Genomic DNA, 14,761 nt, shown 5'->3' with positions numbered 1-14,761 from the left:
CTCTCTCTCTACCACTCTCTCTACCTCTCTCTACTCCACTCTCTCTCTACCACTCTCTCTACCACTCTCTCTACCACTCTCTCTCTACCTCTCTCTCTACCTCTCTCTACCTCTCTCTCTACCTCTCCTCTACCTCTCTCTCTACCACTCTCTCTACCACCACTCTCTCTCTACCTCTGTCTCTACCACTCTCTCTACCTCTCTCTACCACTCTCTCTCTACCACTCTCTCTCTACCTCCCTCTCTCCCTCTCTCTACCACTCTCTCTACCACTCTCTCTACCTCTCTCTCTACCTACCTCTCTCTCCACCACTCCTCTCTCTCTACCTCTCTCTCTACCACTCTCTCTCTCTACCTCTCTCTCTACCACCTCTCTCTCTACCACTCTCCTCTCTCTCTACCTCTCTCTACCACTCTCTCTCTCTACCACTCTCTCTCTCTACCTCTCTCTCTACCACCTCTCTCTCTACCACCTCTCTCTCTACCACTCTCTCTCTACCTCTCTCTCTACCACTCTCTCTCTCTACCACTCTCTCTCTACCTCTCTCTCTCTACCTCTCTCTCTACCACTCTCTCTCTACCACTCTCTCTCTCTACCTCTCTCTACCACTCTCTCTCTCCCTCTCTCTCTACCACTCTCTCTCTACCACTCTCTCTCTACCACTCTCTCTCTACCTCTCTCTCTCTTTACCTCTCTCTCTCTTTACCTCTCTCTTTACCTCTCTCTCTCTCTCTTTACCTCTCTCTCTTTACCTCTCCATCTATATTACCTCTCTCTCTCTATCTTTACCTCTCTCTCTTTACCTCTCCATCTATATTACCTCATTCTCTCTTTACTTCTCTCTCTACCTCTCTCTCTCTGCCACTCTCTCTCTCTCTCTTTATCCACTCTCTTTCTGCCATGTCTAGTGGTCTGAATCTTCACATACTCAGGTAGCCTACTGACACACAGACTTCATATAGTTGCCTGTCATTCCTCAAACTGACCTCTAGAGGGACCCATTCTTCACTTTAACATGTCTTGGTCCTCAGTTGGAACTACAGTAGGTTAGGGCCTACTGTGTGCCACTGACGTTAACCTTTCAAAGAGTTAAATTATGAAATTGGATGGAGATAATTATATAGTAATTATACTTAAGAATCTGACCGCTTTAATCAGGTGAAATTAATCATAAGTGTGAAAATGATTCACTTGTGTCAGCAAGCGGTTGATTACAGTGACTTGGTTTCCATGAGACCCACGTAGCTGACCAGTCAAATCAAATCCAATGTATTTGTCACATACACATGGTTAGCAGATGTTAATGTGAGTGTAGCGAAACGCTTGTGCTTCTAGTTCCGACAATGCAGTAATAACCAACGAGTAATCTAACCTAATTCCAAAACTACTACCTTATACATACAAGTGTAAAGGGATAAAGAATATGTACATAAAGATATATGAACGAGTGATGGCTGAACGGCATAGGCAAGATGCAGTAGATGATATCGAGTACAGTATATACATATGAGATGAGTATGTAAACCAAGTGGCATAGTTTAAAGTGGCTAGTGATACATGTATTACATAAAGATGCAGTAGATGATATAGAGTACAGTATATACGTAGACATATGAGATGAATAATGTAGGGTATGTAAACATTATATTAAGTAGCATTGTTTAAAGTGGCTAGTGATATATTTTACATCAATTCCCATTATTAAAGTGGCTGGAGTTGAGTCAGTGTGTTGGCAGCAGCCACTCAATGTTAGTGGTGGCTGTTTAACAGTCTGATGGCCTTGTGATAGAAGCTGTTTTTCAGTCTCTCGGTCCCAGCTTTGATGCACCTGTACTGACCTCGCCTTCTGGATGATAGCGGGGTGAACAGGCAGTGGCTCGGATGGTTGTTGTCCTTGATGATCTTTATGGCCTTCCTGTGACATCGGGTGGTGTAGGTGTCCTGGAGGGCAGGTAGTTTGCCCCCGGAGCAAAGCCTCCACCGCTATCACCTGACCTGGCCCACTCCATCAGATGACCAATCAGTGCATCCACTGCCTTGGCCCATGTTGGTCCCTGTATCCTCCTGTTGGCCCCTGTTTCCTCCTGTTGGAACCCTGTATCCTCCTGTTGGAACCCTGTATCCTCCTGTTGATCCCTGTTTCCCCCTGTTGGCCTCTGTTGGACCCACCTGGGCCCTTTTTGCCTCCTGTTGGTTCCTGTTTCTCCCTTTTTGCCTCCTGTTGGTTCCTGTTTCTCCCTGTTTGTCCCTGTTGGTTCCTGTTTCTCCCTGTTTGTCCCTGTTGGTTCCTGTTTCTCCCTGTTTCTCCCTGTTGGTCCCTGTTTCTCCCTGTTGGTCCCTGTTGGTCCCTGTTTCTCCCTGTTGGTCCCTGTTTCTCCCTGTTGGTCCCTGTTTCTCCCTGTTGGTCCCTGTTTCTCCCTGTTGGTCCCTGTTTCTCCCTGTTGGTCCCTGTTTCTCCCTGTTGGCCCCTGTGGCTTTAGGATCATATTGGTTTATTTAGTGATGGATTCAGGATCAGGAGGCTCCAGTTTCAAAACCAAGGGAATATATTTACTATTTGAGTGCATTGATACCTAACTTAGATGGGGGTGTTTTGAACGATTGGCAGTGACATGTTTGGGTTACTGGGCTAAGGCTAAGCTAGATGTTGTGGTCATGCAGTGGTAAAGACCATGGTGTCTTTACCACTGACCCACAAACACTTGCCTAATAACCCACTGCTGTGACATATGTGACCCACCACCTGGATTCAGTCTTTGTAGCAACATTTGAAATTGTGTTTTTTTTTTTTACATTGGATAAAAGTAGAGACTGGTTTATCAGCAAAATGGTGTATCATACACAGCATTTGAGGAACAATGGAAAAGTAATTCTGCTTTGAAAGTTGATCAAGTTGTAAACTCATTTTTGAGGAAATGGCCTTTGTATGTTTATGTATCTAGTGAAGAGCTCTTCTTGTACTGCTTGGCTTCACAAGTAACATTGTACCTCAATACTACAGTCAGCGGTAATCTAACCACAGAAAGTATTACATTCTAACATACCACTCTGTTCAGACTTTATGTTTCAGTTTTTATACATGGCAAATTATACAATCATTTACACCGCACATCTTCCATCTTACAATGAATACAGACATCTTTATAAATCAGCCCATACATCATTCCTTTAATTTATGGCCATACTGCTCACAGCTATCCAATCCTTTCAGATATACAGGAGTGTTGTAGAGGAGGAGGGTCTAGGGGTTCCTGTCGTAGGGAGGAGGGTCTAGGGGTCATGTCGTAGGGAGGAGGGTCTAGGGGTCATGTCGTAGGGAGGAGGGTCTAGGGGTCATGTCGTAGGGAGGAGGGTCTAGGGGTCATGTCGTAGGGAGGAGGGTCTAGGGGTCATGTCGTAGAGGAGGAGGGGTCATGTCGTAGGGAGGAGGGGTCATGTCGTACAGAGGAGTGTCTAGGGGTCCTGTCGTAAAGGAGGAGGGTCTAGGGGTCATGTCGTAAAGGAGGAGGGTCTAGGGGTCATGTCGTAGAGGAGGAGGGTCTAGGGGTCATGTCCTAGGGAAGAGGGTCTAGGGGTCATGTCGTAGAGAAGGAGGGTCTAGGGGTCATGTCGTAGGGAGGAGGGTCTAGGCATCATGTCGTAGAGAGGAGGGTCTAGGGGTCATGTCCTAGAGGAGGAGGGTCGAGGGGGTCGTGTCCTTAAGTCTTACTGCCCCTGAGGAAGAGGTAGGGCTTCTCCACCAACACGGTCAGCACATAGCCAATCAGCACCGTCAGAATCATGTGACCCAGGAACAGATAGAACTGAGGAGGAAGAAAACAAAGGAAAATAACACCATGTGATCATCTCCAGAAGAGCAGGAAGATGCATAATGTTCTATTATGATCTACAGTAGTAGGCCTGTCCTAGATCTGTTTATGCTCTCTTGCCAACTCAAGTCACTGCCATACCAGAAATGTTTGGCCTGATAACAACCATGGAAGAAGTTGGCTACGCAGCTTATCTGGGTCTAGGTTAACTACTGTGTGAAATACTTACAAAGTTCATGTCTGTGTAGTGTATAGGAGTCTCCTGTTTTCCATTGTATAGTATAATAAGAACAGGATGGATCAGGTAACAGGCAAAGCTGATGTTGGACAGAGGAACCCACAGATTTAGTGACAGGAGGTTATCAACAAATCCTGGAGAGAGAGAGAGGGACAGAATATACAGCATGTGAGAGAGACACTGGGTAGTTACTGGAGACTGGGGAGTTACTGGAGACTGGGGAGTTACTGGAGACTGGGTAGTTACTGGAGACTGGGGAGTTACTGGAGACTGGGGAGTTACTGGAGACTGGGTAGTTACTGGAGACTGGGGAGTTACTGGAGACTGGGTAGTTACTGGAGACTGGGTAGTTACTGGAGACTGGTAGTTACTGGAGACTGAGTAGTTACTGGAGACTGGGGAGTTACTGGAGACTGGGGAGTTACTGGAGACTGGGGAGTTACTGGAGACTGGGGAGTTACTGGAGACTGGGGAGTTACTGGAGACTGGGGAGTTACTGGAGACTGGGGAGTTACTGGAGACTGGGGTTACTGGAGTTACTGGAGAGGGGAGTTACTGGAGGGGAGTTACTGGAGACTGGGGAGTTACTGGAGACTGGGTAGTTACTGGAGACTGGGTAGTTACTGGAGACTGGGTAGTTACTGGAGACTGGGTAGTTACTGGAGACTGGGTAGTTACTGGAGACTGGGTAGTTACTGGAGACTGTTTTTTTTTTAGGGGCAGGAATGTTACCTGACCACATGAGGAAAAACTCTGATCCTTTGCTAAAGGATGTAACTAAGACTCTTACATAGAAAACGACTAGGGACCATCATTGTTACCGGTCAGATGAAATGGTCAGCAAAGACTCCTAGCCCTAGATCTGTTCAGAATAGTATGTCTGGGACTTGTGGTAGGTGGGTTGTCAGTGCTCAGGTCTCACCTCCATATCCTTCCTCACAGGCCAGTATGATCCAGGCCACGGCCAGGGCCCAGAGGGAGCGATGGATCCCCTGGTAGAGGGCGTGAGGCGCGGACGGCTGGGGTGGGACATCCCGGAGGACATAGGCCAATCCTACCAATACCGCCATGACTGACAGGCAGCAGAACCAACCTACTGCAGCCTGCCACTGAGTTGTTACACAGACACAGGAGAGGAGAGGAGAGGAGAGGAGAGAGATATGTTATTGAAACGAAACAGGGCTGTAGTGTTAAAAATAACACAGGTAGGTAAACCTTAATGCAAAAAAAAACACTTATATAGCATTAAAAGGTGGGTAAACCCTGTTCACAAAATTTTAAAGGTAGGTAACTGAGTGTTAAGCAGTTAAAGATTATTCAGTTAATTCAAATTATTACCTGATGTTTTAAAAGGTGGCCTTTCTTAGTTGTCATGTTTATCCCTGCCAGGATTCCGATCAGGTAGGGCCCGTATCTGGTGTAGGGTTTATTGTAGTAATACTGGAAGTAGTTTTCATGTTTTCTGGACCATATACAACATTAAACGATAATGGCAGTGTTGGAACAGAATACATATTATACTGGACACTGTGGGTGATTCATATCTGTAACAGTTGATCTGGTTTGAGTTTATATAATATGACATTTTCTTACAAATCATTTTTTAATGATTTATGTAGGTCTTGTAAAGGGTCAATGAAAGCTTCAACATGCTTTTATAATGATTAATTATTGTTAAAGTGTTACCACTTGATCTTACAGTGTGGTAGTCTGGGTAACTTACAGTGTGGTATTCTGGTGAATTTACAATGTGGTAGTCTGGGTAACTTACAGTGTGGTAGTCTGGGTAACTTACAGTGTGGTAGTCTGGGTAACTTACAGTGTGGTAGTCTGGGTAACTTACAGTGTGGTAGTCTGGGTAACTTACAGTGTGGTAGTCTGGGTAACTTACAGTGTGGTAGTCTGGGTAACTTACAGTGTGGTAGTCTGGGTAACTTACAGTGTGGTAGTCTGGGTAACTTACAGTATGGTAGTCTGGGTAACTTACAGTGTGGTAGTCTGGTGAACTTACAGTGTGGTAGGCTGGTGAACTGGGAGGTGCAGTAGGGCAGTGAGAACAGCGCTAGTCAGACTGGACAGAAACAGCAGAGCTGAAGCCACACCAACCAGAACTCCTTTGTTCCTGAAAGACAACAGAGAGAAGAACATATATTGAGAAAGAAATAGAATGATCATTAGAATAGCCATTTTGCATTGTGAATGACTTACAGCCTATAGAGGTAGATGAGCAGGGGGGTTGTTGCATAGAACTGGAAATCCAGGGACAGATACCAGGTCCATGGAGCACACTGTAGAGACAGATGACCTCTACATTATCTCAGTCATAACCAACAGTCATAGATAATGACAGATGACCTCTACATTATCTCAGTCATAACCAACAGTCATAGATAATGACAGATGACCTCTACATTATCTCAGTCATAACCAACAGTCATAGATAATGACAGATGACCTCTGCTTTATCTCAGTCATAACCAACAGTCATAGATAATGACAGATGACCTCTGCATTATCTCAGTCATAACCAACAGTCATAAATAATGACAGATGACATCTGCATTATCTCAGTCATAACCAACAGTCATAGATAATGACAGATGCCCTCTGCATTATCTCAGTCATAACCAACAGTCATAGATAATGACAGATGACCCTCTGCATTATCTCATTCATAACCAACAGTCATAAATAATGACAGATGACATCTGCATTATCTCAGTCATAATCTCATGGATAATGACAGATGCCCTCTGCATTATCTCAGTCATAACCAACAGTCATAAATAATGACAGATGACATCTGCATTATCTCAGTCATAACCAACAGTCATAGATAATGACAGATGCCCTCTGCATTATCTCAGTCATAACCAACAGTCATAGATAATGACCGATGACCTCTGCATTATCTCAGTCATAACCAACAGTCATAGATAATGACAGATGACCTCTACATTATCTCAGTCATAACCAACCGTCGTAGATAATGACAGATTACCTCTACATTATCTCAGTCAAAACCAACAGTCATCTTTAAAAATATATATTGTTTTACATATCGTTTTTACACTGTCTGTGTGTGTTTGTCCTGTCTGAAGTACCCTGTCAGCCTTGAACGAATTGCCCCTCTGGGATTAATAAAGTTGCATTGTATTGTAGTGGCTACTACCAGTCCAAACATTTCAGTGTAGTACTACTACTGCTAAATAAATGACAGTTACAGGTTACCTAAAAGGCTCACTATGTCAAATGGTGGTGAAGAGGTTGTTGACCAGTAGTAAGCTAGGGTTAGGGTTAGGTTAGGGGTTAGAGTAGTGGTTAGGTTAGGGGTTAGGTTGAGTGTAGTGGTTAGGGGTCGGGGTCGGGGTCATTCTCACTATGTCAGTGATGGTGAAGAGGTTGTTGACCAGTAGCAGGTTGGACCACCAGTACTTTTTACAGTTGATGATCTCATCCTCGGCGATGAACCAGAATGCACCTCTCTGGACCACGGAGAAGAGGCCGATAGCGAGACACACGATGAAGAGGTGCAGCGGCTGGACTCTGGGAGGGAGGGCAGGACAATAACAAATCAACAATGATCAGCAAAGAAGAGCACAAAACATACAGCAGATTGGTGTTGTGGTTCTATAAACACACTGTAATGATTTCAGTGATCCAGGTCACCCTTACACATAGCATTCAGGGTCTCTCCTGGTTAAATAAAAGTTGAGGACTGATGGAGTTACCTTTTAAACCTCTTGAAGAGGAAGTTGGCCACCAGACCTGGACTCAGTTTGTCCTCCGCTCTCTGAATGGACCCCAGCAGGGACCTTGCACTCAAAAGACCTCTGGGACACGGACCAGACAGGTGCAGATCAGTGATTACTTCAAGGAAGATGTGGAAGGAAGGATGCATATATGCAGTACACTCTTAGAAAAAAGGGTTCTTCATCTTTCCCCATAGGAGAATCCTTTTTGGTTCCAGGTAGAACCATTTTGGTTTCCATGTAGAACCCTCTTTAGAAAAGGTTCTACATGGAACACAAAAGGGTTCTACCTGGAACCAAAAGGGTTCTACCTGGAACCAAAAAGTGTTCTTCAAAATGTTCTCCTATGGGGACAGCCGAAGAACCCTTTAAGGTTCTAGATAGAAAAAAAATGTGCTACGGGTGGAGTTGAACTGGGCTGTGTTCTCACCCTAGGAGCAGAAAGGTATCCACAGCCAGATAAACAGGTCCACTGAAGGCAAACACATGCAGAGGGTTTTTCTCCACTGTCCCTTTCCATCTTTTTTCATTATCTGTAATCAGTTCATTGCATATCTGTATCTGTAAATAGCTGATATTAATATCCAATTCATTCATCAAGTATTGTAGATAGATGTCATTTTTTACGGTATACTTTCCTATCAAACGCTGAGTCTGAAATAGCCGCCTGTCCCTTTTAAAAGCTGGGCGTCGGCACACATTTCAGTAAATGAACGCCTGTTTCAAATAAACGGAGGATCTAAATAAATGGTTTATGAGGTTACCATGGACACCACTCTGATATTCCCCGCAAAAGCCGACTCCGGGTGTCCAGCAAGATGATCAGGGTGAAAGCAAATTAGATCTACGCCACCGTGAGTGACAGTGGGGCCTCTGACTTCGCTGCTAGTGCAGGTTGGCTTGACAAATTCCTAGAGCGCAATGGCTTTTCCTTAAGCACAATGGGTTCAAATTGAAGCCTGTCTCTAATAAACGGCAGTTGTGTTCATTGATTGAAGCAAATAAAAGTCTGGGCTGTTAATTGAAGTTCTAAGGTAGACAGCAGTGTAATGAACCTTGCCTAGGTAAGCCTGTTACCATCCATCCCAAAGGGGCTAACCCTTATTGGAACAGTGGTTGGCAGGTCTGCCTACAAGCTGGGAGACGTGGGTTTGAGATCTGCAAGGGGTGTTTTACACTGTGGCCATTCGCAAGAATTCGCTACAGTACAGAGAATGAGAATTTCCTCTGAGACATACCTAGGTTGTTCCAGGCGCTGAGCTGGACAGTGTGTCCACAGATTATCCATAGAAGGCTAAAGATGCGGATTCCATTCAGGGAGGAGTAGCCTCCACCTGGGCTAGCTGTAGAGAGGACCTCCTGGCTGCAGGCCTGGAAGGAGAGGGCCTGGAGCCACGAGTACATACAACCTGTCGGCAGACAGCAGGAGTGTGGGTTAGTTAGTTAGGAATGATGCACCAAATCAACCCAGTGTACAGTTTTTTTTTTGTTGATGTATGCAATGACACTTTTTCACCTGCAATAAAACATATTTTTTTCTGAGATCAAAGTTCAGGAAACTATAAAGAGTTCCAGTAATGAATAAATGTGAATAATATATCCCAGACAAAGCATCAGTAGTCCAGTGTGTTTGTAGATTTGCGGTGCAGACTATTCTAAAACATGTTGTACTTGCTCTTCTTACTGCCCCCCTCCTCCTCCACTTCCTCCTCCTCTACTTCCTCCTCTGTGTAGTGCTCCATCTGGCTGTCCAGTTGTCCAGAGCAGCTGTTGTTACTGGCTCTAACACTGGACGTTCCGTTAGACATCAGCGTCCCGTAGAGGTTTGGGTCCCTGGTTTTTAGAGAAGAAGACTCCACTCCAGGGCCGACCTCTCTGTTTCTCTGCCATCTCACTATGGCCACGAACAGGGTTGCAGTCAAGGGGACGGCCACCAACGCACAACACACAAACCTGACGGACAGATGGGGACAGAGTCAGACATCCCAAATCACTTTCTTGGACTTTGGATTGAGTTTTTTTGAACTATCCGGGGATGTTAGTTAGATCCTCAGAATTAAATCATTTTTGTAAGTATTCCATCTACGCAGATTCGATATGGTTGGGGTCAGAGTTATGACATACAGGCAGGTGACAACAGTGTCATGACTACACATGAGGATCCAAAGGCTCAGATCAGCTTGGCATGGTTGACAAATAACCAGGCCATCTCTCACCCACAGAAGAGGGGAGGGGGGGGATGTGCTGCTTTTTTGACACCTCACATTTTAAGCAGCAGAACTCTCTCTATACCCAGAAAAGTAACATCTATTTTGTGATGTCATATTTTTTTTAAATACATATGGTATAACGAAAATACTGTAACTTGAAATGTATACACTTTGTATATGTCAGGTTTTCATCTTATATGTTGTGGTGAGACATGAACAATGATGTTAATATTTTTGTTAAGATAGGAATGCAGTTTTTGTTTTCTAACGAGATCATAGTTTTGATGATACTTTGCACCAGTAAGTAGTCTAGCCACCAAGGGAGCTCAGAGATCGTGTCAGGATGATGGAATTTCACTTTTACGCAGAGTGCATAAAGGCTTGGAAGAGAAATTAACATCAGACCAGAAAGACGTGAGACCGTGGTCCACACGTTTGAAATGGTTAGCAATTAACCTCAACACGAGATGAAGAAGATAGACTCATAGGACACCGCCGGTGTCACCGCAGCTGCGCATGTAAAGTGGTTAAATTCTGACTATTCACATGAGCTAGGAAAAAGTTCTGAACGAAGACAACCACTGGTGAACGCACAACTAAAATGAAGGACATTGTGACCTCTGGTGGACAATCAGAGCCTTATAAGTGAGCTGAGTGAATACAGAGCCAAATAACCCCTTTCAAGAAAGGTTGGTTTCACCAGAGCAAGACGACAAACGACGGCATTCACACATAAATACGTCGGGTAACAATTAAACATGGTTAGTGGATTGAATAAATAACAGTCATCAGATTAATGAAAGTAAAGTCACGACAACAGACAGGTCTGGAGCACCAGTATGAGTTAGACACAGGGCTCAGAGGCAGGGTTAGGTGTCAGTGGTTAGGGTGAACTGTACTCACAGGCAGGTAACAACAGACAGGTCTGGAGCACCAGTATGAGTTAGACACAGGGCTCAGTGGCAGGGTTAGGTGTCAGTGGTTAGGGTGAACTGTACTCACAGGCAGGTAACAACAGACAGGTCTGGAGCACCAGTATGAGTTAGACACAGGGCTCAGTGGCAGGGTTAGGTGTCAGTGGTTAGGTGAACTGTACTCACAGGCAGGTAACAACAGACAGGTCTGGAGCACCAGTATGAGTTAGACACAGGGCTCAGTGGCAGGGTTAGGTGTCAGTGGTTAGGGTGAACTGTACTCACAGGCAGGTAACAACAGACAGGTCTGGAGCACCAGTACGGGACAGACACTGGGTCATGAACAGGCCCTGAGTGGACTGGGCCAGAAGGGTGGACGGTACTGGAGGGATCAGGGAGGTCCTGGCCTGCTGGAAGGTCTCTGGGGACACAGTCACAATGGGTGCAAGTCATAATAACAACATAATACATGCTTATAACTGTTTATAAATGCTTTATGGATAATTATAAATGTTATTCATGCTATTGCAGACAAAGCTACTGACCGTAAACAACTAGTGTCTGAACCTCTTCTTCCACACAGGAATCAGGAACACATATTCCAACAAAGTACTGGATTGGGTCCTGTGTCAGAACAACATTATAGTACCGTAATTCATTTATCTGAATGTACATACTGTAGTTAGAATCAAATAGAATACAATAACATATGATAGAATTAAATACTGCAGTAGAGAGTTGTAGCAGTGTGACTATATATATATATATATATATATATATATATAAATAAAAGAAGGGTTTATTTCCTCACTTGTTTGAGGAAGACCTGGCAGTACTGTCCAGTAAAGGAGGGTCCCTGGACAGACAGACACTCCTGGAGAGACCCAGGCCTGTTCACATTGCCCCCCACCACATCACTGCCCATCTTCCCAAAGGCATCATACACTAGATGGACACAAAACATACACATAATCAATGAGTGATTGCTACGCTAAGCTATGAGATATCTTTTGAAATGTTTTGGAAATGTTGTTTTAAAACTAATGCAGTCATGTCTCTGACAATACATGTTGTTATAGAAATAAATAACTATTAATTTAATTAACATTAAAAAAGGTTTGCCCCCCAAAAAATTGTTGTAAGTAACCAGACCCTGAGAATTACGGAGAAATCTGAGAAGGATCCTATTAAGCCCCCTGTTAAACTTCAGACAAGTGAAAACATAGCAAATAGTCAGTCCTATCTTTCTTCAATCACATTTTATTTGAAATGTAACCTTTATTTAAGTCTGTTAAGAACAAATTGTTATTTACAATGACGGCCTACCAGGGAATAGTGGGTTAACTGCCTTGTTCAGGGGAAGAACAACAGAATTTTTACCTTGTCAGCTCAGAATTTGATTCAGCAACCTTTCGGTTACTGGCCTAACACTCTAACCACTAGGCTACCTGCCGCCTCTACACTCTAACCGCTAGGCTTCCTACCGCCTCTACACTCTAACCGCTAGGCTACCTGCCGCCTCTACACTCTAACCACTAGGCTACCTGCCGCCTCTACACTCTAACCGCTAGGCTTCCTACCGCCTCTACACTCTAACCACTAGGCTACCTGCCGCCTCTACACTCTAACCGGTAGGCTTCCGACCGCCTCTACACTCTAACCACTAGGCTACCTGCCGCCTCTACACTCTAACCGGTAGGCTTCCTACCGCCTCTACACATTAGCCGCTAGGCTACCTGCCCCCTCTACACTCTAACCACTAGGCTACCTGCCGCCTCTACACTCGAACCACTAGGCTTCCTGACGCCTCTACACTCTAACCACTAGGCAACCTGCCGCCTCTACACTCTAACCACTAGGCTTCCTGCCACCTCTACACTCTAACCACTAGGCTTCCTGCCGCCTCTACACTCTAACCACTAGGCTACCTGCCGCCTCTACACTCTAACCACTAGGCTACCTGACGCCTCTACACTCGAACCGCTAGGCTTCCTGACGCCTCTACACTCGAACCACTAGGCTACCTGCCGCCTCTTCACTCTAACCACTAGGCTACCTGCCGCCTCTACACTCTAACCACTAGGCTACCTGCCGCCTCTACACTCGAACCACTAGGCTTCCTGATGCCTCTACACTCTAACCACTAGGCTACCTGCCGCCTCTACACTCTAACCACTAGGCTACCTGCCGCCTCTACACTCGAACCACTAGGCTTCCTGACGCCTCTACACTCGAACCACTAGGCTACCTGCCGCCTTCACTCTAACCACTAGGCTTCCTACCGCCTCTACACTCGGCTTCCTAACCACCACTAGGCTTCCTGCCGCCTCTACACTCTAACCACTAGGCTTCCTACCGCCTCTACACTCTAACCACTAGGCTTCCTACCGCCTCTACACTCTAACCACTAGGCTTCCTGCCGCCTCTACACTCTAACCACTAGGCTTCCTACCGCCTCTACACTCTAACCACTAGGCAACCTGCCGCCTCTACACTCTAACCACTAGGCTTCCTACCGCCCCACATGTCAACTATAAGAATTTAATTTAAACATATATATTTTTTTAAATAGAGGTCAAGTACTCACTTAAAGCAGCATATTCACTGGGCAGGTCCTTGTTTAGCTCTGAGAGAAAAGTCCTGGTGTCCTGCGTGCATTTCTCAGAGACATTCAGGGAATGCACTGCTAAAGAACACAACGTTAAGCAGTGGACCAAACAACAAGCCCTCCACAGTAGCACCATCTTGGGGAGGATAGCATCCTTCCATTTCGTGACTAGGACCTTTAAATAATGTTAAGAGTCACATGGTCACAGTGGAAGTGATGATGACTTCCTGTTAGGTAATCTGTAGCTTGACCAATCAGTGTGGTAATTGGTGGCTTCACACATGGATGTGAGTGACCAGTCCCCTGGCACTCTAAACCAGCTGTCAATGGCTTTTGATCCAACAGGTACATGTAATGGTTCTTTCATCACAATTATCATTCATTCAAATGTTCATTCATGAAGCAATAACGATCTTCTCTCATAATATTGATTGATTAGTGAGGCCATACAGGCTTGAATTCAAATGTTACGGTGTCATTAAGTTGTCAGTCTAATCCAATCTAATTGAAATTCAAATCCCACGAAGACCAACTACGCATTTTGGACAGGGAATTAGTACATCATGTGTGTTGAAGGTCAAATGTGACTCATAACATGGATGTAATTGGCAGTTAAGAAGTCTGTAAACTGCTTGCTTGACGTCAAAACATGTATCACTGCGTGTCCTAATGACACCTTTGGATGGGATTAACGTACACCATACAGACTTGAAGCAAAGAGAGAGGAGAGAAAGAGACCATAGCAGAGAAGACAAGGGAGAGACAGTCTGTAGCAGGGAAGAGAAGGGAGAGACAGTCTGTAGCAGGGAAGAGAATGGAGAGACAGTCTGTAGTAGGGAAGAGAAAGGAGAGAGTCTGTAGCAGGGAAGAGAAAGGAGAGACAGTCTGTAGTAGGGAAGAGAAAGGAGAGACAGTAGCAGGGAAGAGAAAGGAGAGACAGGGAAGAGGAAGGAGAGACAGTAGCAGGGAAGAGAAAGGAGAGACAGGGAAGAGGAAGGAGAGACAGTAGCAGGGAAGAGAAAGGAGAGACAGTAGCAGGGAAGAGAAAGGAGAGACCGTCTGTAGCAGGGAAGAGAAAGGAGAGACAGTCTGTAGCAGGGAAGAGAAAGGAGGAGACAGTCTGTAGTAGGGAAGAGAAAGGAGAGACAGTCTGTAGCAGGGAAGAGAAAGGAAAGGAGAGGCCAGTCTGTAGCAGGGAAGAGAAAGGAGAGACAGTAGCAGGGAAGAGA

General features: G+C 45.1%; 1 protein-coding gene across 3 annotated transcripts; it reads right to left on the bottom strand.

Annotated features, from left to right (window-relative positions):
* Positions 1 to 3,059: 3,059 nt before the first annotated feature.
* Positions 3,060 to 13,707, bottom strand: oacyl (O-acyltransferase like). Of its 3 annotated transcripts, none has more exons than XM_042326475.1 (15): positions 13,512 to 13,707; positions 11,736 to 11,869; positions 11,470 to 11,548; positions 11,210 to 11,345; positions 9,476 to 9,753; positions 9,039 to 9,209; positions 8,231 to 8,333; positions 7,780 to 7,881; positions 7,429 to 7,594; positions 6,257 to 6,336; positions 6,060 to 6,170; positions 5,387 to 5,510; positions 4,971 to 5,157; positions 4,040 to 4,182; positions 3,060 to 3,804 (listed from the first exon to the last, which is right to left on the bottom strand). In XM_042326475.1, the coding sequence occupies exons 1-15, from the start codon at positions 13,666 to 13,668 to the stop codon at positions 3,700 to 3,702; spliced, it is 2,076 nt and encodes a 691-aa protein (XP_042182409.1). In that variant the 5' UTR covers positions 13,669 to 13,707; the 3' UTR covers positions 3,060 to 3,699. The 3 variants fall into 3 exon arrangements, with proteins under 3 accessions (XP_042182409.1, XP_042182410.1, XP_042182411.1); XM_042326476.1 differs by having other exon boundaries at positions 9,485 to 9,753; XM_042326477.1 differs by lacking the exon at positions 8,231 to 8,333 and having other exon boundaries at positions 7,780 to 7,918.
* Between the last annotated feature and the right edge of the window lie 1,054 nt (positions 13,708 to 14,761).

Source organism: Oncorhynchus tshawytscha, linkage group LG09, assembly GCF_018296145.1.
Source record: "Oncorhynchus tshawytscha isolate Ot180627B linkage group LG09, Otsh_v2.0, whole genome shotgun sequence".
NCBI classification, from domain to species: Eukaryota; Metazoa; Chordata; class Actinopteri; order Salmoniformes; family Salmonidae; genus Oncorhynchus; species Oncorhynchus tshawytscha.
This window is presented reverse-complemented; position numbering and strand designations above follow the sequence as displayed.